Source organism: Triturus cristatus, chromosome 1_1 (genome assembly GCF_964204655.1).
Source record: "Triturus cristatus chromosome 1_1, aTriCri1.1, whole genome shotgun sequence".
In the NCBI taxonomy this organism is placed as follows: Eukaryota; Metazoa; Chordata; class Amphibia; order Caudata; family Salamandridae; genus Triturus; species Triturus cristatus.
The window spans coordinates 925,993,848-926,018,787 of record NC_140579.1 but is presented as its reverse complement, the minus strand read 5'-3'; the positions used below and the strand labels follow the sequence as shown (position 1 = coordinate 926,018,787).

Genomic DNA, 24,940 nt, shown 5'->3' with positions numbered 1-24,940 from the left:
GTTTTCCAATGGGCCAAGAAAAGGTAAGTTGTGAAGTTGCTGTTGTGAAATAACACATTCGGAGAACAACCTTTTAATGATGTCAACAGCTTAGCAAAACCCATCACTGACAGAGCAGGATGATTGTGAAAGATATGGGAGATATTTCCACTTAAGTGCATTGTTTATTAAGAGAAGTTTCAGCCACAGACCTAGATGTGGGGAGAGAGTGACAAGGCACACTTACACATCAATGCCGATCTGCCAGTAGAGTTCCTGAGTGACGGGAGCCCAGTAGATCTGACTAGAGGCTGCTGTCCACACCCCCGAAGATAACCTCACCAGAATGACTGGGGAAAGAGAGTGGAGACACAGAAAAAGATTACTTAGCAGCATATGCTTCATGACTGTGAACGTACATTGTATGACACCGTGAATGACGTTGCCACATTACTATCAGTGTCTCTGAGTGGGACAGGAGACTGAGAACCAACCCTGACCTCCCCCAATCCTCGTCGTCTTTCAGGGGCACCAGTGTGCCCCAAAATTTGATTTCTCTATACGGTCAGTCTGCAGGGGACTTTTTGCACCAAAGCTGATCTTCTTGACCTTAGAAAGAGCACACCTGCTTGTTTGACCTTCAAAATGACATAAGACCTTCTTCACTTCCTACCTGCCCATGGAGACGCTGAAGATAGGGTCGGTGAGTAGGTTCTGCTGTAGCATGCCTTGCATTGGAGTGGTAGCGCCTCCTGCTGACAGAGCAGGGTAAGCCATTCCGAAGATCCCTTCAAACTGGGCGTAGACAAAGTTAGTTCCAGGCTCGTTCACACTCAGACCCAGCTCCTGGTTGGTGATGCTGAGGCCCTGCACCTAAATTGGATATAAATAAAAATGGACGACAAAGTAAACACAAGGAATGCAGTGTTTCTCAAAAGTACAAAAGTGGTCAAGGTAAAGGGGTTAGAACATGCAGACACCCTAGTAGGTGGGTCAATGCGCTTAGCATCCTTCGCAGATGTATATGTAGCCCACAAGTTACTGATCAGCTGTCGATGGGGTTGTCACCGCCTTTCAAATTTCTCAAGTAATCATGTAGAATGTTAGGCAAAGTGCCCGATGTTGAAGCTTCTGGCAGTAAGTACTGTTTAAATATTACATTACAATTTTTACATTTGAGGAAGTGTTTAGAACTCTCTTGATCTTAAAAAGCCACTGGCAACTTTGGACCGAAGGTATAAGAGACTGTTTGTCATATCCAATGCTCCATAAAGGAGATTGCCTTTTAGTTTAAAATAATACTATGATCTTAGGCCATTCCTTGTCAGGTTGAAGGGTCGTTTGGCACATCTCCTCCCCAAATAGCAGATCTGATGGAGAGCTGTGCCACTCAGTAACCTATGGACGCCCTTCCTTATTGGTTTAAAGGCATTGAAGAATCCTCAGAGTGAGAATAGACTGTGGGAAAATGACATAGTATGGCAGCCTGTCAGGCTTTTACAAAGCTGGGTTACATATGTACAATTATAGAGTTTCTCATCATATCTAAATACCTTGACAATGCGTATATTGTCATGGTATTTAGAGCCGGATTTAAGAATAGTAAACCTATATATTCTAAACTTGATGGTGTGTGGTCAATATTTTGTGTTCAGTATTTTTGTAGGCCAATGTGGAAACCTTGATAAAGTTGTTGAACTGGTAGTGCAGAGATCCCGACAAGTCAAGTCCCCTAAATACAATAGAGGTTCTGACTTGCCATACCATCCTCTGAAAAGACTCCTGTCTATTGATAAAAAACGTCCCTATTTATATATGCGCACATCTTTAGCTTTCAGGAACAGAATGGTAAACTCCACGTCCATTCTTTAATGAAAGACTAAATTAGGTTGACTTGATTGGATGCTTATATCGCTTCTCTCCTCACACTTCCAGGGAGGGCAAATCATGTGGGATTGATGGAAAGTAATCTTCATCTCCTTTCCCAGTACTCTGGGGAGGAAATATTGTATTGGGTCGATGATACAGAAAGTGTATCCTCTTCCCCATCCACCATCCATACGCATAATATGAACCATTTGGGGGTTAGAGTGTACAACCTGAATTAGCTCTACCAATTATGTCCTCATAGAACATTCACCATGCATTTGAAAAGACAGCTCATTGCATCTGCACTGATTCCTGTGGGAAGCCATATTACATGAGACTTAAGATATATTAGCCTTATCTTTACACAGCATTTTCTCATTCAGGATCCCTCTTTGGTTTTAGGTGATGCCATGCCTTCTTCAGGATCTACTAGGAGCGCCCTTGTGATCAGCAGCTCCATACCTGACAGGCATAGCGCTGCAAACCTCTGGTGGACGCACACATTATTAGCCCTGCCTAGTTTTCATTACTGCACTTTCCATGGTGACTGCACTTACGGTCACTGTGTCATAGCCGAAAACTCCGGTGAGGCTGCCACTGCCGTAGGACATGGAGAACTGCTGGTTGTTGCTGGTGTAGGTGGAAGACTGGCTGGGGTTGAACAGTGGATGATTCTCTGCAGCAGAAAAAAGACTTGTGTTAATTCAGTCTTAGCCCTTGGGTTGTTCTTTTGTCCAGAGGAACATTAGAGTCTGTGCAGTTCAGTAGTGGAAATAGAGAAATTAGAGACTTCCCATTCAGTTGTGTGTAGCAGGTTATATGAGTATAGCATGTCAGAAACAATAGAGAATATGGTAGCCAGCTCTGAGAAGCTACAGGAAGACCTGCAGATTTGTGTTTAATTCCGTGTTGAAAATGTTTTTGCAGACAAGGTTTTTTAGGAATTTTAATACCTGTTCTGGTGTTTGACCCTGCCTTCCTCTTTAGAAAGAGGAGATTGTTGATGCCTGATCTATAGAGGGACTTCATGGTGAAAATGCATTTTTTCAGTTATGTGAATTTTCAGATCCAAAGAAAGGGTGGAGTACATAAAATAAAAATACACGTTTTACAACTAAAGCATATTTTTTACTGCTTAACAGTACTCCCACAGTGAAAGAGTAATTCATTTTTACTACACAAGAACATATTTTACTTCAGTTTTCAAGAAATGGAGAATATAATAATATCACTTCAAATCTGTATCTGGGACCTTTGTAAGAAAGGTTCAATTTTTGGCATGATTTGCTACAAATTAAACAATTTTGAGGCAGAAGATTTGCAAGGCATGCTAATTATTGGACATCCAGTGACTAGCAATGTTCTTCTTGAATACAAGATTGGGAGTGAAAGAGGAAAGATGAATGATTACTAGTGGCTTGGTGTGAACAGTTTGTGGTGAATAGCTTGTCCAATCGTTATTTTTTGTCTAAAATGGGGCTACATGAAGCAGAGAACATAACTGATCGCCTCTCTTCTCAGGAAGAGTAGATCAAATCATATTTGGAGCCGGAAATATTGTGGATGATGTAATTACAGGGGGTCAGTCACTGAAGATTTCCCTGCATTGTGCATAGGACTAAAACTATTTTACTTCTACAGAGCACTAACATTTGAACTTTTATTCCACGAGTTCTGCAACTGGCTGAAAAGGCAACCTCAAGTGTTTCTGTTTTTACACACAACAGCCAAAATGGGTGATGAATATGCTAACTTTTTCAAGGTTTATAAATTACATTTTTGCTTTTTTTTTTTTTTTTTTTTTAAGAAAATCACATACGTCTTTGTATGCTAAAACTCCAGATCCACGGAAAAAGGTTGGGGACTTCTAATTATGCCAGATATTGTTTGACTGTGATGAGAAAGCTAGAGGTAGAAAGCGATTTAATTATAATGATATATATATAGAGAGAGATAGAGAATGAGGGAGAGAGAGGGAGAGAGAGAGAGAGAAAAATAGGGACAGACAGAGAACGAAAGAGAGAAGATATAGATAGAGAGCCATACAGAGTGAGAGAGATACAGATAGATAAAGAGACATGTAGCTAGCTAGACAGATAGATATAGATATCGGAGTCTGTGTGACTGGTGGCCAGATGCTGAAAGGCAGAGACTCTGAGCAGCCAACATTTCAACAGTTATGAACTTCCCTTCATCGCCTATACTCAAAAACTAGCTGTATCGGTGGGCGTGGCTAGCGGCCGACAGGAATGGCTCCGCAGCCGTCGCCTAAATATCCGCCACATCTCCGATCACAGCACAATAGATTCCCCCTGTTCCACGGGAATCGCTATCCTCACCGATCTAGCAAACAACAGTTGGACACAATCCGAATTCCTCGGCTGGTGCGACGCGGAAACGACCTCCGACGAAGAGCCCTGGAGTCTCACAAGATGGTGATAGGCTCTTAGACGGCAGTGGAATAGTGCCAATATCGGCAACAGTTGTCACAAAACACATAAGTACATAAATAAACCACACAACACTGTATTGTATGTGGAGAAATATTGCTGCAGGTTTATTAGCATAACCAATATGCAAACATGGTGGGTTATCTTACGGGCGATCCCAGGGCAGGCCAGCCCCTATGCCGCCTGCCCGTCTGATAAGCCTAAAGTCACCATGGCAACGCCAAATGGTGTATACCAAATATTGGGAGGGGCCACCACTCCCATCCGTGGACCCCCAGTCCACTTGCTTCACACGCCCCCCCCGTGAGGGGTGGGCGGAGCATACATGGCCGCCCCCAGTTGCTCAGACCCACAACCGCCTGTCCGGTAACGGGGCACCGTCGTTCTTCCAGGGGACAACGCTAAAACATCCCTGGGTATCCTGGCTTAGCACACCGCGGTGCTGCTGCATGATGTACCCCTTGGTGTGTGAAGACCCTGGATTGCCCTGTAACTCCTCCTGCAACACAAAGTAACATGTTAGAAAACCTAAACCCCCCCCCCCCTTTGTACCTCCGGACGCTGGGTAAGCGGAGGGGCGGGCAAGGCGAACGAGAGGGACAAGAGGGCGTGGAAGGGGCGGAGGCTGTATAAATACCACTGTCCCCTCCCCGCCCCCGCCGGAAGTAGCCATCTGCTGGGGTCTCCCCTGGCAGACCCAGGGACTAGACCTCTCACCCCTGTGCCTTCCTGTGGCACTAAGGCGGCCGCCCTTTTAGGAGGGGGGCCGCTGCGCAACATCCCCCCGGGCAGCCTTACATAGTGCCAATATCGGCAACAGTTGTCACAAAACACATAAGTACATAAATAAACCACACGACACTATATTGTATGTGGAGAAATATTGCTGCAGGTTTATTAGCATAACCAATATGCAAACATGGTGGGTTATCTTACGGGCGATCCCAGGGCAGACCAGCCCCTATGCCGCCTCCCCGTCTGATAAGCCTAAAGTCACCATGGCAACGCCAAATGGTGTATACCAAATATTGGGAGGGGCCACCCCTCCCATCCGTGGACCCCCAGTCCACTTGCTTCACACGCCCCCCCCGTGAGGGGTGGGCGGAGCATACATGGCAGCCCCCGGTTGCTCAGACCCACAACCGCCTGTCCGGTAACGGGGCGCCGTCGTTCTTCCAGGGGACAACGCTAAAACATCCCTGGGTATCCTGGCTTAGCACCCCGCGGTGCTGCTGCATGATGTACCCCTTGGTATGTGCAGACCCTGGATCGCCCTGTAACTCCTCCACAGCCTTGGGAGTGGCCACCGTCACTACCAGGGCCCCCCACCAAGGTAGGCCTTTTTACTTACAACATGCTGATTACCGGGCTTCTCCCAGGTCCAGCCAAAACAAGTATTAGCCCATACCGGACCGGAGGCCAGCATGCCCCTTCAGGACAGGTGCCCCCATCCTTTCAAAACTCCCCGTGGATTTTGACTGATATGACCTGAAACCTATAAATAGGTGTTGGTCCAATGTTACCTTTGCATGGCTGAAGAACAATACTTATGACAAGCCACTCCTGCCAGGAAGTGCCAATGCGGGGGGCGGTAAGAGTCGACAAGCCCGCTCTACTTCCTTTTTCACTCCGTAGTCTGGCACTAGTCGGAGTATGTCCATCGCCTTCCGTCAGTCACCACTCAATGTGAAGCCTTGCCCTCCCAAACTTCTGCTAGTATACCAGGGAGCAGACAGGACAGAGTGACCCCAGAGGGGAACCAACGTATAAAATACCTCTTATTTTGAATACCGGGAATGCCAAATGTTCTCCTGATACTTTGTCGACCAAATACGTTTCCCAGTAGTTTCCCCCAATCTTATGGACCAAATCGCCCCCGTTGGAAGGCCACTTCCACAACCTGCATAGCTGCCAGCGAGTGCTGGAGGGCGGGAGAAATTACCCGTTACCGTTACTCAAATCAATGGTACCTGTTTCCTTGAACTCAAGGTCGGCATACTAAGTGGATCTACCAGGATCTGCATCTTGCGTTTCCTACTAAACCTATGTACCATGTCGCCCTGGTTGGAAGGCAACTTCCACAACCTGCAGCTGTCCGCCGAGGCTGGAGGGAGAAATCAACATTATCGTCACTCAAATCAAGGTGCCTGTTTCAACGAACTCGAGGACGGGATACTAAGTGAACCAATCAGGATCTGCGCCTGAACTAGAGGTCGGACCCAAGCCCCTCTAAGTTCGGCCGCTCAATCTGCCTGTTAACATGAATCCCAGGTCAGACCACCGGCATCTAACCCATGCATGGCCCGGCCTGAGCTAAAACACCTCTGAAAGGCATGACAACGTGCTAACCACCAACCTTGCATTCAGAATGTTCACAGACATCTACCAAGGGAAATGCGCGTGATGAAGCAACTGGCACCATGCCATCAAAATATCAACTTAACCTTCTATGACTGCAAGAGAGCTCATATTATTGTCCGTATAATTGCTCACTCACATACACGTCAGCCCTAGCCAGGCGACCCGCACCGTCTTGGTACTGGCACCCTCCCGCCCCGGCAGACAGAGGGTGCCTGATCGTATGTAGCCCCAACCATACGTATGTCACTGACGGTATACCAGGGTACGACGACACTCAGCTGACTCTACTGCTGAGTGCACGTTGCACCATCACAGGTATGTCTTTGCCTGTGCCGTGTCTGGCTGCAAAGTTCGAGACATTGCCAGCCCCAGTCCCGGGCGCAAAAGAAGCTTTACAGTTGCTGGCGCTATTGATGGTACACTTAGTCTGAAGACACAGAAAGATGCCCTTACTACTGTTGTATACGAACCCACAACCATTGGCTCTCAATGGTTCAATACCTTCCTGCTAATAATGGTTTCCTTGCAGAATGTTGACAACTATGTTCTGCAATAGCGGGACTGCAAGATCTAATCAGTTTCTAGAATGACACCTAGTTCAAGCCCCCAAAATTACCACTTATCGCCGTGTTGCCTGCGCAGAGGCAACTTGTCAAAGTACCCAACGCAACCAAGAAGTCTAACCTTACCCATAACAGTGACCCCAACTGGCCCTGAAGCGAGACAAACCATGCAAGGGCAACTCAGCAGCCTCCCTCCGCCTTCAAGACTAATTCGCACTGGACCCCTCTTAATGATATATTCTATATCGACACCCACAATACAACTGCAGAAAGCTAGAATACCCGTGCCAGAGCGACTAGAGGTTGCATCGTCCCTGCTGACAGGTTTTTTTTTTTTTTCTATGACCCATCCCTGAAAAGATGCTCGCAAAGGATTTTGTGCGGACTGTCCTGGACGACCAAAGGGTGTGGACAGACCCGAGTCTCCCGGCCCAGAACTTACCATAGACACCACAACACCCACAGTTATCGCTCACCGACCTGAGTGCAGGAAGACACACTGGCCGGCCCATAGACCAGCTGCCTCTAACCCCAAATAAAGTGACCTATCAGCAACAACTATAAATTGCCAAAGTAGTCAATCCGAATACAGTAACAGTACTGCACCGAGCACAGGCTACCAACCTCGCCGCCCCCTGGCGAAAGGACAGCCGGCGCTCATGCCCAAACCAAACGACAAGCTACCCACCACACGTAGCACAGTCCCCTTACCAGGTTACTAAGACCTTATAACGCACCTCCTGCAGGAACCCGGGAATTGGTGCTTGTGCTCTGCATTGTATAAATTCGTAAAGATGCACGTGTGAACTGGTCGCGGATAGCGTTGATAAAGCCTGAAAAAGTCCTCTGCGCAACCCGCTGGCCAATGGCTTCCATTGAATGGAGTTGGCAACCGACCTCAACGCACCGGAGGCAGAACAATGGATTACAGCTCTGATCGAACAGATGCCCCTTGCTTCAGATATCAACCATACCCTCTTGGCTGAAAGCTGCTCCATGCTTCTGATGCATCGGCACCCCCAGCCAGCTAACCCTGATAAAATCAGCTTGTTACCCGGAGTTAACCGTGCAATGAGAGCGCAAATCCCACTAGTACGACGTTAACTCTAGAACCAGGCTCCACCACAAGAGCCCTTCACAAGCCATGTGGCCTAAACATTCACCCCGTGAGGCGGTTGCTAATGGGCTGCGAACTCCTAGGCATTCTCTGCCAATGTCAAAAAGTAGAGTTCTGGTTGGCTAAGGTCTGCAACTGAGCCTGCCCGAACCCCCCACAAGTCAGGAAAAAGAGAGTACACCTTACCGCTAACTCCTACTGACCCCCTAGGTCGCTAGCCAGAGCCTCAGGGCCTATCCCAGAGGCAATGTAAATATACTATTATCCAAACGCACGCCCGTAGTACCCAACTCGGCCCCACAGCAGCGACCGCATACACCTCTCACCGCTAAGTGTCCCAGGTCAAGCAATGCTATGTCCCATCCCCTCATCTACTTTCTCTGAACGCAAGTGAAAGGATAATGTATTCACCACCCAATGTAAACTAAAACTGCAAGCAGCACTTGCAGGAGACATTCAACATCTTGTCATTGAAGCGCTGCAAACGTGGCAATCGAACTTAGGGAGCTGACACGCCTCTATTTCCCTTGAACTCCAAGTATGACAAATGAGGCAATCCAGTCCCCCCCCTCCAAGGCTAGAAGGATGACTTGGGCAGGAGGGAAGCTGCTTGTAGCCGACGAACCAAATCCTACCACCGGAAAGCACACTGTTATTGCGAGAATGTGTACCCTTACCTTCAACAGGCGCCAACAAAAGACCGTCATGGTAGCCCTAGTGGTATCGGTTCAACTGGCTCACTCACAACAATACCGGGCACTCAAAATACAGCCCCCCTCCTGTATACTTATGCAAAGCTGTTAGGTTGACACCGAGCAGCGTGCCCACAATCAGCTAATGTCATTTTGGGTCGAACAAATGGCTGTCCTGCCGATACTAATGGAGTCTTGGGGCAGACCTATCACCCGGTGCCCCTGGGGTTGCCCGCTGTGTTTCAAACAGATGGACCTACTGCACGGTTCGAGTTTGTTAAGAGTGTATCACCGTGGCTTTCTGTGGCAGGGGGGAAATATGTATGGGTCCCTCCCCTGGAGTATTGACTACCCAATAGTGAAACTAATATAATATACGTCTCTGATGTTCCCTCATTGTCTTGTAAATACCTGAGACTACCCTTACGCGGATGTCATCCCAATCACCAAGCTCATTACAAAAGGTAAACCATTTTAACGATGAGCCCACATCTTTGCTGACACTGAACTATGTCAAAATTCCCCCAAGACGGGTGCTGACCCAGGCAGATTACACTTCTCGCCGTACCTGAGAGGACTGCACCGCCAAACTAATCCCGCTGTGCTGCCCAGAGGACACGGTTGACAATCTCTGCAATGGCACCCTGCACATTTATGAAACGCACACCCCAACGCATTAATCTGAGATGGGCCGCAGGATGACAGATATAATATCAACACCATATATATAGTCGAGTTAACCGCCGACTGCGAAGAGACACGCGCGCGGCCTCCCGGGGAACACCGCACACCTCCAATCATTCCAAAACCGCGAAACATAGCCGGGCAGCAGGGCAGGAGCATGTTGCACCTGCTACCCATGCTCATATATGGAGAATCGGGAACACAAAATTAATGACCAGTGTTGCAAACCGAGTCGGTAACTGTGCTGAACACCCAAGGCCTCCCCCAGGGCAAAGCTTGTCCTCTTCCCAGGAAACGTGCCTTGCTTTGCAGGCCAAGGCACCTCGTGCGCGCTTGCACACCGTGACCACACCTTAGTGATGCACCCGGTGTCCCCTCTTGAGTCGCTGCAACCATAAAACCTCATGTAAACCTGCCCCTGGCGACACCCCCCCCCCCGAGTACCTGCACCCGGGTCCCCCTGTGCTTGAGGGAGCTATTCTGTGCCTAGGTGACGTGCCTCCAGACTGGTGATTTGCTGTTTCTGTCATTGCATGCCGATATATGATCCAGCAAGAACAACATACCCGACACGTCAGGGTTGTAGGCTTTGTCAATGGTAGTTAGTTGCATAAGATAAATAAGCAGCAACTGAGCTAGTGAATAATATTGCAAACGTTCACTTTAGAGCACTGACTGTTGCTTAGGATGCAGACCCCTGCCTAATATTGCTACACATACCAGAACATGATACCCCTAGCCATAAATTTAGCAGCTGGGGCCGTTATGCCACATCCTCTCCCTGGCGGCATACCTAATTGTATCAAGAGCAAACCTTATTAAAGACAAGAGCCTTTAAAGTCCAGGGTCTATAGAATGATTACCTCATATGTTATGGCAACTCTAACGACTTTCCCCCCAAACAGTGTACCACCCAAGAGAAAACTACAGCACCGCCCTGCCGCACTAAACTCCTAGATATAGTTGGGCACTTACTCCATTATCTTTAGCTTAGTAAGGCGGTGCAAATATAAATTGAAGCATGCAATCATGTGGCACCATTGTCACGTACTAGCCCTTAGACCCTAGCTTAGGCGCTGCCAACCCGTGAGCTGTGCTAATCACACAGATCGCATCCCCGTACCGGCTGGCCATAATAACCGTATTAAATAAAGAAGGGACGACAATGGGGTGCTTTAAATAATCGTGTATATTACCTAATGCCCTATCCAATCTTCAATCTCCAGCTGGACACGTTCTCTTTCCGAACGAAGGTCTACAGTTTCACCCTGACCTTATAACCTCGCCCCATGAGACAATTGCGCGTGTTTGCAAGAGGCCCTCCTACAAGCCCGGGGCGGGGCTATACTTACTTCTTTTTTTACATTTTAATTTTATTTTATATCAATCACCGCCCTTTGTCTCGAGCCCGAGCCTTTCGGGGCTATCAGTTGGGTTTGTAGGGCTGTTGCATAGTGCCGAGAGGGAGCGCTAACATTTAAGTGAGGATAAGGGCCTTACCAGCTGTACTTAATCCATCAGCATGCTTCCCTCACAACCCCGAAAAGCAGATTGTCTTGCATATGTAACCGCTAGCTGGCAGATAGAAAGAGAGCATGTAACACGATGAGCACGTGCTGGCTCAGACCCAACCTACACCAGAGGTAACACAAGAGCCTTGCACCTGGTCTGCTGCTTATCGAGGTTGGTGTTTGAAGACGTCACCATGCCTCCCGCTGCCGTCTGGCCAGCTCCCCACTCCGAAAACGCCGGCTGACTTCACCGGATCGTGCTACCCCATCTCGGCGTGTACTACATGACACCAAACATTCCTGCTTTATCATCAGCACTCTGTTGCTAAGCCTATGGTAGAGCCAACATTAACCCCGACCGTGCCCCCATGCCTGCCGCACCCGCCTATGGGAGCGGCCGGAAGCTCTTAATTTCATACTCCCCCCTCATACGAGAGCGGCATCGATTCCAGCGTGGCCCCATGACCATATAAATGTCAGAAACACCAAAACTAACTGCCATTGCAGCGGCCCCCTATATGGGAACGTCCTCAGTATGCCTACAAGCTATATCGCTGCACCCGCCTACAGGAGCGGCCTCATTTCGCTGGGCGCTAAACCGTTGAAATAAATCATTAACTCAAAGAAGGCAAGACAGTTTCAGAAACCCAAGGACTCGTAAGTACTCTGCCTCCCAGGGTACTTCTGCGCTGATAGCACCAACACATCAATAATCGCGACATGCCAGCATCCGTGCCGCCATTACTGCTACCCCCGCCTACAGGGGTGGTGTTACCACGTGACTGTAAGCGTGCCTGACCCAATGGGGACTGAATACCATACCCCAGCGGCGAGCAGCCCCTTACCCCTCCTCCCCTACAGGAGAGACTTCCGTGCCGTGCGCTAAACCGTTAGAGTAATTCGTTATCTGAACGAAGTTGCAAGTGAAATCAGTTTCAACGAATAAAGTAATGCCTCCATTACAAAAGATTCGCTGTACACTGCCTCCTGCGGCACACAAGCGCCGATCGCACCCACACATCACTAATCACTAAATGCAAGCATCCAAAGTTAGTTTGTTTCGACACCCACTCTTGTCTGCAGTAAAATCGCCATGGATTGCAATGTTACACCACATAAAACGCCATTCGCATCACTCTCCAATACCAAATCAGTGCTTTGCTCCCACAACGTGTCACTTTTCTCTCCGAAGCTCCGAATGAATGCGACACCCCGCACCTTTAATAACGTTAATGGCACCGACATTCGAAGTAAGACTGCCCACTGTCTTCGACAGGCCCCCTCACACCTACCGCGCAACACACCGCCATTTACAACGACACGCGGCATCAGCTTGCCGGATGGCATGCCCCAAGGGACCAAAAGGGGGTAATTTGCACTTGCGACAAACTGGCAGAGTGGCACCCATATTGCGGGGGGACTCACCGCGAAAAACCAAGCAGGCACCCACAAACGCGATGATGCATGGTGCACGACGATGAATCCGACGCCAGACAACCAAGGCGAACGAGAGGGACAAGAGGGCGAGGATGGGGCGGAGACCGTATAAATACCCCTGTCCCCTCCCCGCCCCCGCCGGAAGTAGCCATCTGCTGGGGTCTCCCCTGGCGGACCCAGGGACTATACCTCTCACCCCTGTGCCTTCCTGTGGCACTAAGGCGGCCGCCCTTTTAGGAGGGGGGCCGCTGCGCAACCCCCCCCCCCCCCCGGGCAGCCTTACAATAGCCGGATCCTCGCTTGCGACTGGCACAGCATGGACACGCCGCTGAACATATGAGCAAGGGGTCTCGCTGCCCCAACACTGGGGAGTCTCTGATCAACCGACGTCGGTGAAAGATGTGAGCGTAACCGGGGCGAGAAGAGCGGGCGGGGTGGAGATTGGCTGCCCTGCGCCGTGAGGTCCCCGGCTCTGCGGCCCTCCCGCTGACACACCAACGTACCCCTGAGGAGAGGACGCACTACAGGGGCCCCCCAGGCACGAACTGCACAGAGCCCTCATTGTTCCCAGCTGTATGGGAAGCGGCGCGCTGTGCGTCCTGGCAGCCGGAGGGCGACTGCCTGGGTGGCGCGGCCCTCTGCCAAATCGAGGCCCCGGCTTCGGGCCTACTCGTCTCATCACTGGGCCCAACATCCCTACACTCGTGGAGGCGGTCACGAAGGGGCCTATGTCACCACCTCACTGACTGTGAGAGACTTATCTGCTGCTGTATTAGTGTGCTGTATGCTGTGTTGGGGAGCCCTAGACTGCGGTGCCGATGGTGGGGGAAGGAGCCATTGAGTTGATCTGTCATGGCGGGCGCTGTAGTGGGGCACACCTAAACTCTGCAACATAAGCTGTTACGGACCCTGAAAGAGAAGCTGAAAGAGAAGCTGCCTGGAAGCGCCCGCACAACCCTGCACTCTAGTCACCAGCAACTGAGGCGGGTCCCGCGCCCAGGGATCGTTGCCGCCATTATACAAGCGTAATACAAAAACAACAACCCTAAGTACACGGTGGGTGCAACTCGACCTGTCGGGCCTCCCACGGATGAGGCGGTGTGTGCTACACGAAATCCCATCTGGGCTCTCCTCACTCTATAACTCCAAGGACAACGCTGTACACCGCTCCCGCCCGCTCTATACCATAATCCTCACCGCACCGGCGACGACAATGCCCTCCCCCGAAAACAATAGAGCGCACAGATAGTGGTGGATTTCTGTTTGATTGCCAAAGTGCTCGTCGCACGTCCCCCCCTCTGGCTGACTCACCTGGAACCCCGACAGGCCGACAGGGGTTTGCTTCTCCCCCGTGCTGGCGGTGGTTATTACAGGTGTGTCCAACTAACCTCTGTGAGTAACCTCAGAGTTTTCTGGGCTCCCTTGTGTTCGCTCTACCAACATGGCCACGAACAGGGGGCTCAAATCTCAGACTCAGAAACAACTGGCCAAATTCGCCTGGTCTCGACAGGGGGAGGAGACCGAAGCAACGCCAGGTGAAGGCCCGAAGACCCCACAGCCCCGTTCCTCCTCCAAGACTCTCACTCTTGAAGACGTTATGGAGGCTATCGCTGGGGTGCGAACTTAGTTGGAAACCCGCATCGACTCTGTGAACATAGAGGTCACTCTCCTTCGCACAGACCTAAAGAAAATGGACTCGAGAGTAAGGGATGTAGAAGTCGCCACGAAAGCGCTGGTATCAGACACCTCCACTCTATAGGGTCGGGTGTCCCAGCTTCAAGACCAACAAAAGAAGATGGAAGAGCTCCTAAATGACTACGAAGGGAGGGTGAGGCGGAACAACATCCGTATCCTGGGGGTCCTGGAAAAATCAGAAGGGCCGACTGTGGATCTATATGTGGAGGACTTGGTGCTCAATAAACTTCAACCGAAACGCCTCTCTAGTTATTTCTCCATCGAACGAGCCCATAGAGTCCCGGGCAGGTGCCCCAAACCAGGTGCCCCCCCCCAGACCTATAATTGCAAGGGTCTTTAACTTCCGGGATAGAGACGATATTCTACAGGCAGCGAGGGCAGGCCCTCCGGTAAAGGTTGACAACGTGACCATTACCTTCGTCCCGGACTTCACAGTTAAAGTTCAGGCCCAGAGACGCAGCTTTATGGCAGTAAAAAAAGCCCTCAGGGATAAAGAGATTAAGTACTTTATGCTGTTCCCAGCCAAACTCAGGGTGGAGTCCATAGGGGAAATCGTGGTTCTTCCTCTCTCCAGACGAAGCATGGGAATGGCTTGAGGGATGGCGACGGGTGGGAAGATCACCAGATGGTAATAACAAAAGGGATCTCCGCAAAGGTCAACACACCCCGCCGATGTCACAGGAACGCAACCTGGAGGATTACCCTCTGGGTTGACACTGACCCCTTGCACTGAACTCGTTTTCTCTTCTGCGGACATAGTTGGGGGCCCTCTTGTTCTCTTGATTTGCACTCTAAGACCTACCTGTGAACACTACCTAATACTCTACTGTTAAGATTAATGAGATGTTATGGACCCAACCGCAACCATGACACAGTGATCTGGCATTGTAACAAGTTTGTAGTTTGCCTTCTCTCATACGTTTGTTGGGCTAAAGATCGGTCTACCGAGTAAGGTTTTATTATACGCTGAGAAATACATTATGTCTAGTCAGGCGAGGGGCGATGACGGCTGGTCAGGCATCCTCTTAAGGATGGGGCGGGCGACAGGCACTCTGCCTTGTTGGGGTGTGGAAAGCTGTAATTCCACGGGCAGGGGGGCAGGGAGGGGGGTCAGGGGAGGGGGGATAGTTGGGTTGTTCGTTGTTATGGTTATCTCCCAACAGAGTATTCAGAGGAACAAGTATTTGAAGGTGACAGATTCTGCTATACACATGCAGCATAGATACACAGTAGCTAGGAAAGGAAAGAAGAGTGTCTGCCAAAATAGACCGCGCCACTCCTCTTGGGGTAAGGCGATATCTACGATGCTATTATGCATGTCATCTACCCCCACAGCTTTCTGCTACCACCCACCATGACAGACGCAAAAATTACAAAGTTATCCATTATGGAACGTTAATGGATTGGGCAGCAAGATTAACAAGCATTGAAAATGCAATAGGTCTCGCCTTTGATTAAGTTAAAGCCATTTGCTTTGCTAATGGTATTGTATAGCTAAGCAAATGGCTTTAACTTAATAAATGGCGAGACCTATTGCATTTTTAATGCTTGTTACAGGCTGCTGTAAAGACTAGAAGGGCTGCCACTAAAATGGTAGCTTAGTGAGACACAGTTAACTTATAGCCCATGGATAAATGTATAGATCACTTTTTATGTATTTAACGCTTTGTAAATTGATGGCTGTGCTTGGCTCACCAGCTAACCCATCTATATAGCACACTCTCCTTTTATGTAAAAGGGAGTATATCGGAATTTATTTCAAATGTCAATGATATCTGGGTGCGTCAAACTGTATAGGATTTTTAAGAAGGTTTTAAAGAATCTTTGTATATTTGAATTGGAATTAATTGTTGTAATTTGTTTTTTTTTAAATTGTTTTAGAAATTGCGTGGCTACTCAACTATTGTAAAAACACAAGAAATGAAATTGTATGCATTTTTAAGGCAAAAGAAAGTTTGATTTTGATTTGACTGTGTCTGATTGCATATGAAGATGTCTTATTAGAGGCAGAATAAATGAGTGACAGTGTCTGATTAGAGACAGGTTAGACGGTGGGGGTGTCTAATTAGAGACCAAACTGATGGTGAAAGTGTCTGATTAGAGATAAAATAGAAGGTGACTCTCTGATTGTACAGAGCAGAAAGAGATGGACAAAGGTATCCAGTTAGGATAAAGTAAATGAGTGGGCGCATCTGGTTAGGGACAGAGTAGACAGATGAAGGAGTCTTAGAAAAAGAATAGACAAGTGAAGGTGTCTGATGGAGGACAGACTGTTTGATTACACTTCGAAGGAATCGACAGAGGTGTCTGATTAGGGACAGAATAAATGGATGAATGATTAGAGAAAAAAAGATGAACGAAGGTGTCTGATTGGGGCCGAATGGATGGAGGTGGAGTCTGATTAAAGAAAGAAGAGACTCTTTGCTGTCTGATAGGAGACAGAAGAGACGGCCGAAGATGTCTGATGTAGAGACAGAATAGACGGTCGAAGGTGTCTGATTAGAGACAGAAGGTGTCTGACTAGAGACAGAATAGACCGTCAAAGGTGTCCGGTGAGAGACAGAAGGCAGTCGAAATTGTCTGACTAGAAAGCGAATAGATAGACGGTCGAAGGTGTCTGACTAGAGAGCGAATAGATGGTCGAAGGTGTCTGATAAGAGACAGAATGGATAATTCTGGGAGATGTGGATATTATTTACAAATCTGCGGGTGATCCCGTTCTGTGGGGTCACTTTGACGGGAGATAACACGGACCCTCTTCACAAGCAGACTGCACACAACCCCCGGCCATCCTTCTTGTCGACCAACCTATACAAGGGGGAGGCGGGGGCAGCGGTTAAGAATTAGGCACTCTTTAGCTATGGCCGAGACATAATCACCGATTGAATCGAAACGGGAAGAGGGCTTATCCTTCAAAGCTTCAAAACATCCCCCATCACCCCCAAAACTGCAAAACTTTAACCCTGTTGAATGCGCCCCTTTTTCAGATTGGCTGGCACCTCTATAGGCAGGACGGTGATAGGAGTGGGGAGGGGCAGGCCGCAGTACCTATATAAACTCAAGGGGTGAGAGGGTGCAGCACCCGTATGCTGAGTTTGATCTTGGGCAGAAGTGTCCTTTGGTTTGGGGTGGACCGCAGAAGAGGGGACCTCCTCCCCGGAGGTGCTTGGCAGGAGAAGGCGCCGACCCCCGCAGCGGATAGGTGAGAGACAGCACGGGGGTGGCAGAGCCCGAGCGCTTAAAGCCGGGCCCTGTCAGAGCGCCGGGTGCCAGGTTGGCACCTATCCGTGCAAGCACTTGGAAGGAACCCCTGGGAGAGATTATTTCCTCTTCCTCTTTTCCTTCCTCTCTTTCCCTCCACCCCCCCTCCTTCCTTCTTTCCTTCCGCTCTCATCCACTCCCCACTTCCCCAGGGAGTAACTGTTTTGTTCTTGGTGCCTCCCCAATTCCGTAGTGTGTGTGGTAAACGCTGTAATTGTGGTGTTGTTCTTGTAACACTGGTGCTCATGAGTGTCACAGTGACAGCATTAGTGTAACATTGGTGTCACACCGGTGCTGTCCATGTTATGAGTAGTGCTGTTGCTATAAGTGCAGCTGCTGCCTGCAATCGTGCATGCACGACTGTAGCACTGGTGCAGCTGGCGTGACAGCATCGCTGTTGTCTGTAGTTGTAGTGCTGCCCTGCTTTAAACTGAGGCCCACTGTATCATGGCTGCAACTGTTTGCCGTGCTGCGGCTGTTTTAACAGGACAGGGCAGGCCTCGCAAGTGCAGCACACATTAACACAGACAGAAGGAGGACTCAAGGAAATAGTGCTTACAGAGTAATTGAAGGAGGCCGTGTCCCTCCGCAAGTAAACGATCCAATCCCGGTGGGCAGGCTAAAAGGGGACAGGATGGCAACCCTCAGTGAAATGATTGCTCCGGTGCAATCATTACACTGTGTTTTACATCAGCAATGATGCAAAACGAAGCGCACCAATGAAAATTGGAGGCAGAGCTGCGAGACGACTTCTGGAATCGTATCAATTCCAAGAAGTTTTGTAAAAGACGAGAGCAGCGCAGACCTAAAAAGGGGATAATCTTGCAATATCTCAAATGGCAACTCCCAGACCTTGTCTTACTCCAGGAAACGCACCTAGTCGGAAATAATTGCAAGGCTCTCAATAGATGGGGATACACACTTCTAGTCCACGCAGGTTTCACATCAGGATCCAGAGGAACGGGTATACTTATTCGTAAAAACCTCACTCTAACTCCCACTAGGAGTTGGAGTGACCCACAGGGTAGATTTGCAGTGTTAGAGGGGGTATGGGAGGGCAGGCCGCTCAATGTAATCTCAGTATATCTTCCGCCCTCACTGGGGAGGGCTGCACTACAAGACCTGAGCAAAATTCTGGTGGATCTCCCCCAGGGTACTCTCATAGTGGGTGGTGACTTCAACATGGTGATGGATGAGATGTTAGATAGACACCCCCAAAGGCAGTCTCCCAGGCAGGCCACGCACATGGCCGACTTCACCCAAGCACTAGGTCTTACCGATATTTGGAGAACACTGCACCCTAGCGCAAATTATTTTACACACTACTCCAATACGCATAAAAGTATGTCTTGCATCGACTAATTACCTCGGCTGCAGACATCGGATTGTTTAAACACCCCCATGGCCTCCCGAGAGGCATATCTGACCACTCGCCCCTAGTAACTGACTTTACCTTTCACCGACATAGAGATCGTGGCCCCATAATTAGAAATCCGTGGCTCCTCACGATACCAGATATTAGAGACGACCTTATTGACCACAAGGAATACTATTTCAACAAGAATGTTGGCTCTGTCGACTCAGGCAATACCATCTGGGAAGCTTATAAGACGGTGATCAAAGGACGCGCACTTACACAAAAAGTAGGATACATTAGAAACCATAACGCCTGTGAGAAGTTGGCCTGGCATATGCTGTTCCTAGTTATAGGGGACACCTTGCACCAGTCCAATTCGACTCTTATTGATGATAGGTTTAAGACAACCTTTAAAGAAAGCTATCCTAGTGGTAGCTGTGGAGAGCAGCCTTCAGGCTAAGTCTTGAAGGAGTGTTAAGCTTATTGTTTTACCATAATAACCTCTTGAATAACCAAATGAAAGAGTAGCCCACACAGGTATATATATAAAATATATGTATTTATTCGAGACAGAATCCCACAGTCACTTTATGTGGCTAGTGGCAAAGTTACACTTTAAACAAGCATTTATAAACACAATAAATATCACAGAAATCAATGGGCCCCAGGGGGGGACCAAACCATATACTAAAATAGTGGTATAAGAACCACGACAATTCTACAGACAATGCCTAGGGCATTCAGGATCGCTTGCCCCTTCAGAATCCACCCACTGTTAAGAGGAAGGGGACCCACGGGAGACGCGTGCAGCACAAGAAGTTGCTATCGGGATCACAATGTTAATCTATGGAGAATGTCGCGGTTGAATATTTAAGGATTAAAGACACTTCTAGCAGTAGTACAAAGTTAAGGCTTGAGACTTAAGGCTTTGGAGAGCCCACCACCACGGGAGTACCGAAGTACCACTGTTACCTGCCCCAGGGAAGCCGGGTGCATAGGTCGATTCTGGTGTCGGGTCGCGGGCTGATTTTCAATGGAAAAGTAGTCCAAACTGCTGCTAGCTGAAAGCGTCGATGAAGTCGTGAAGATCTGAGTTGTAGAAAATGTAGAGAAGAACCTGAAATCAGAGGGGACAGAGTCTGGGTCACGACACAGTGACCAGGGGGGCTCAAAGCAAGGAGCCCTTCGATGTCGGGTGCTTCAGGTGAGGAAGATGCAGCTTGGCTCTGCAGTCACGGGCTCCGGGAGGCTTCAAGGAAGGCCAGCTTCTGGAGAGCGACTGTCCCACGTCGGATGAGGGTCGCTGCGGTGTTAGTGTCCCGATTGGATCCACTAAGCCTTGGCAACCGCAACCCACGCAAGATGAACAAAGTAACTGCTGGTGCAGACCCACGAGGTCTGAGGGTACTCACCTTTGGAGGGAGCACAGAGCAAGCCTGGGGCAACCAGGGGAACTCTTGGATGTGAAGATTGTCCTCCGCCAGGGCCCACAAGTCGAGAGACAAAGGACCGCGGAAGGCAGCAAAATGGAGTGTTAAAAGGGCTCCCACGGGCCACCGAGGTGGGCTAGGGAGCTGAGATTTGGCAAGGATGCTGCTTGAAGGTTGGCTCAGAAATGGGCCAAAGCACAACTTCCCCACTGGTCGGGGTCGTGTGCTAGGCAAGAGGTGGCCGGTGTCTCAGGGTATGCAGGGATCTCGGCACCCACGTGGTCCACGGTGCTCAGACTTGCTGGGCACGCTCACAGGACTCTGGGATGCTCTAGAGACCCACCTCAAGGTTGCTGGAAGACGTCAAAGTTCGTGAGAGCAGCGAGGTTCCAACCGGGTATCTTGCAGTCTTTCAGGTGCCTGCCAATCAGGGGGATAACTCCTTTATCCCAAGGGAGATTTCTTCAGTCAGCTGGGCAGCAGCTCGTCGAAGGTCAGTTCTGTGAAGTTCTGGATTAATCTGAGGCTCTGGGGCCACGTTATTCACATATATCCCCAAGATTAGGGGATGGTCCCAACTAGAGCCTACCAATCAGAGGAAAGGGTGGCTACACCCACTCCCCTTTGTGTGTTTCCCCCCTGAACCGGTTCCAGGCGTTGTATGCAGAATTGGGGCTCTGCAGCTGCCTACGTGCAACTCTGAAAGGACATTTGGTGCACCCACCCTGTTCCAATCCACATATCCTGTCTGGGGAGGTGCTGGCACCTCCCTGCCACAGGAGCCCTATTGGCCAGATGGCGAGGCTGGGGTTTTCCCCAGCAACAGCCAGCCAGAGTCGTGTAGGTGGCGGACAGTAGCCATTTTGTGGTACATGTGCACTTTTAAATTGGTGTCTAAATTCTACCGCTTTTCCCATATCGCCCTTCTAGCAAGGGGGAATCGTACCCTCATGCCCATGGCTGGACTGGGGGTATGATTCCTTCATGTTTGACACCAAACACGATATGGTTCTGTGTAGCCATTCTCAAGTTATTGCGATGACGCGATTAACTTATAATGCGGTTAAGAGTATATGGTATGGCTACACTACAAACAACCCAGTAACGATTTTACGAAGGTTGCAGAGAGGCCCTACTCACGTAGGGGTCCCCCCTCACACATACCTCAGCACCCAGCCCTGTAGGATTACCAGGGCCTGCCATAGGGGTGACCTATGAGAGTATATGTGTTGTAATGGTGTGGGATATAGGGTATCTACATCCCTGTAAGGGGTGCTAGCACCACCTTACCCAGACTACAGTAGTGGTCTGGTGGTGTCAGTTTGTGTGGCTGTCCCAGGGTGGCACAATAAGTGCTGCAGCCTTGGTAGGCCTACTGGGGGACCCATGCCCTGGGTACCTAGGGTACCATCTACAAGGGACTGGTAGGGCATGCCCAGCATCCAATTAGGTTTGTACCTAGAGTACTCACATCAGTTTTAGGGAGAAAGCAGATAGGCTGGGGTCCTGGATAGCAGGATCCCAGCCAGACTAGTCAACAACCACTCAAATACCAGGCAAAAAGTTGGGGGCAACCATTAGTCAGATTCCACTCTCCTACAACGCCCAATTGACTCATTTGGAAGATGAGTTACTACATCTTGAAACCACACACAACTCCCGCGCCCTCTGAACAAACGTCCCTTACTCTCTGCAATAAATAACAAGAGTACAGCACTCTCGCCCGGGAAAAAGCTCAGGCTAGAATCCTCCATACACGCCATAGGGTATATGAATTGGGCGAGAGAGCCGGTAAGATGCTGGCGTGGCTAGAACGTCGGGATCAGGCGGCCAAGTGGGTCCCAGAAATCCTGCTTGAAGATGGGAGTCTAGTTACGGATCCGCAGGAGGTGGTGGACTAATTTGCCGACCACCGCTAGCTGATATAGTCTTCACACATGGCTGCCTCCGCCAACAACTCCAGTCAGTTACTGGAAGAAATGACCCTCCCCACAATTTAAGACAGTGACAGAGAGGCCTTAGATGCTGACCTAACCACAGAAGAAATTTGTAAGGCAATATTTGCTGTTAAATCCGGGAAAGCTATGGGACCCAACGGGATCCCAATTAAATTCCTCAAAGCTGTGGCCCTCAAAATAGCTCCACATCTAAAAAACATGTTCAACGCAAGCCTGGAGCAGGGTGCTCTCCCCCTGGATCAGCGACTGGCGTCAATTGTCGTTATACGCAAACCCGGTAAGCCAGCGACACATTGTAGCTGTGAGAAGTTGGCCTGGCATATGCTGTCTCCTAGTTATAGGGGACACCTTGCACCAGACCAATTCGACTCTCATTGATGATAGGTTTAAGACAACCTTTAAAGAAATCTATCCTAGTGGTAGCTGTGGAGAGCAGCCTTCATGCTAAGTCTTGAAGGAGTGTTAAGCTTATTGTTTTACCATAGATAACCTCTTGAATAACCAAATGAAAGAGTAGCCCACACAGGTATATATATAAAATATATGTATTTATTCTAAACAGAATCCCACAAGTCTCTTTATGAGGCTAGAGGCAAAGTTACAATTCAAACAAGCATTGATAGATACAATAAATAGTACTGGAATCACAGGGCCCAAGGGGGGGACCAAACCATATATTAAAAAAGTGGTATAAGAACCACGACAATTCTACAGACATTGCCGAGGGCATTTAGGATCGCTGGCCCCTTAAGAATCCACCCCAGGTTATGAGGAAGGGGACCCACGGGAGGCGCGTGCAGTGGAAATAGCTGCTATCGGGATCTCTATTATAGCCTATGGAGAATGTCGCGGTTTGATTTAAACAGATTAAAGACACTTCTAGCAGGAGTTCAAAGTTAAGGGCTTAGAGTTAAGCCTTTGAGGAGCCCACTACCACGAGAGTACCGAGGTACCACTGTTACCTGCCCAAGGGAAGCCGGGTGCATAGGTCGTTTTCGATGTCGGGTCGCGGGCTGATTTTAAATGGGAAAATGTACAAAACTGCTGCTAGCCAAAAGCGTCGATGATGCTGTGAAGATTGAAGTCGTAGATCTTGTAGAGAAAAACCTGAAAGCAGAGGAGACAGAGTCTGGGTCACGGCACAGTGACCAGGGAGCTCAAAGGAAAGAGCCCTTCAATGTCGGGTGCTTCAAGTGGAAAGAGGTGTAGCTTGGATCTGCAGCCACGGGCTCCGGGAGGCTTCAAGGAAGGCCAGCTTTGGGAGAGCAACTGTCCCACGTTGTTGTTGAGGGTCGCTGCGGTGATAGTGTCTGGATTGGATCCACTAAGCTTTGGCAATGGCAACCCACACAAGATGAACAAATCAGCTACTGGTGCAGACCCACGAGGTCTGTGAGAGGTGTCCTTTGAGAGACTGTAGAGCAGGCCTGGAGCAACCAGGGGAACTCTTAAATATTGAGATTGTCCTCTGCTAGGGCCCACAAGTCGAGAGACAAGGGACCGCGGAAGGCAGCAAAATGGAGTGCGTAAAAGGGAGCCCACGGGCCACCGGAGGGGGCTAGGGTGCTGATCTTTGCCACAATTGCTGCTTGGTGGTTGGCTCAAAAATGGGCCAAAGCACAACTTCCCCACTGGTCAGGGTCGTGTGCTATGCAAGAGGTGGCCGGTGTCCTGGGGTATTGGGAATCTCGGCACCCACATGGTCCACGGTGCTCAGCCTTGCTGTGCACGCTCACTGGCCTTTGGGATGCTTAGGAAACCCACCTCAAGGTTGCTGGGAGTCGACGAAGTCCGTAGGAGCAGCGAAGTTCCAACCGGGTCACTTGCAGTGTTTCAGGTGCCTGCCAAGCAGGGGGGTAACTCCTTTACCCCAAGGGAGATTTCTTCAGTCAGCTAGGCAGCAGCTCATCGAAGGTCAAGTCTGTAAAGTCCAAGATTAATCTGAGGCTCTGGGGCCACGTTATTCACCTTTATCCCCAAGATTAGGGGAGTGTCCAGAGTAGTGTCCACCAATGAGAGGTGAGGCGGGAAAGGGTGGCTACACCCTCTCCCCTTTGTGTGTTTCCCGCCTGGGCGATGGGCAGGATGCCCCTGAACCGGTTCCAGGCGGTGTATACAGAATGTAGGCGCTGTAGCTGCCTACGTGCAACTCTGAAAGGCAACATATGGTGCACCCACCCTGTTCCAATCCACATATCCTGTCTGGAGAGATGCTAGCACCTCCCTGCCACAGGAGCCCTATTGTCCAGCTGGCGAGGCTGGGATTTTCCCCAGCAACAGCCAGCCAGAGTCGTGTGGGTGGCGGGTAGTAGCCATTTTGTACTACGTGTGCACTTTTAAATTGGTGTCTGAATTCTGCCACTTTTCCCATATCGCTCCCCTAGTAGGGGGGAATCGTGCCTTCATGCCCATGGCTGGACTGGGGGTAGGATTCCTACATGTTTGACACCAAACACGATATGGTTCTGTGTAGCCATTCTCAAGTTATCACGCTATCGCGATAGGCTTATAAGAGTATATGGTATGGCTACACTACAAACAACCCAGCAATGATTTTACGAAGGTTGCCAAGAGGC

General features: G+C 49.5%; 1 protein-coding gene across 1 annotated transcript in view; it reads right to left on the bottom strand.

Annotated features, from left to right (window-relative positions):
- Positions 1 to 283: 283 nt before the first annotated feature.
- LOC146871301 (gastricsin-like) overlaps positions 284 to 24,940 on the bottom strand; it is a 43,797-nt gene continuing 19,140 nt past the window's right edge. The window contains exons 3-5 of the mRNA XM_085646726.1: positions 2,406 to 2,524; positions 653 to 852; positions 284 to 329 (exon numbers count right to left, since the gene is read on the bottom strand). Coding sequence (XP_085502852.1) covers positions 284 to 329; positions 653 to 852; positions 2,406 to 2,524 — 365 coding nt within the window. The remainder of the gene's footprint in view (positions 330 to 652; positions 853 to 2,405; positions 2,525 to 24,940) is intronic.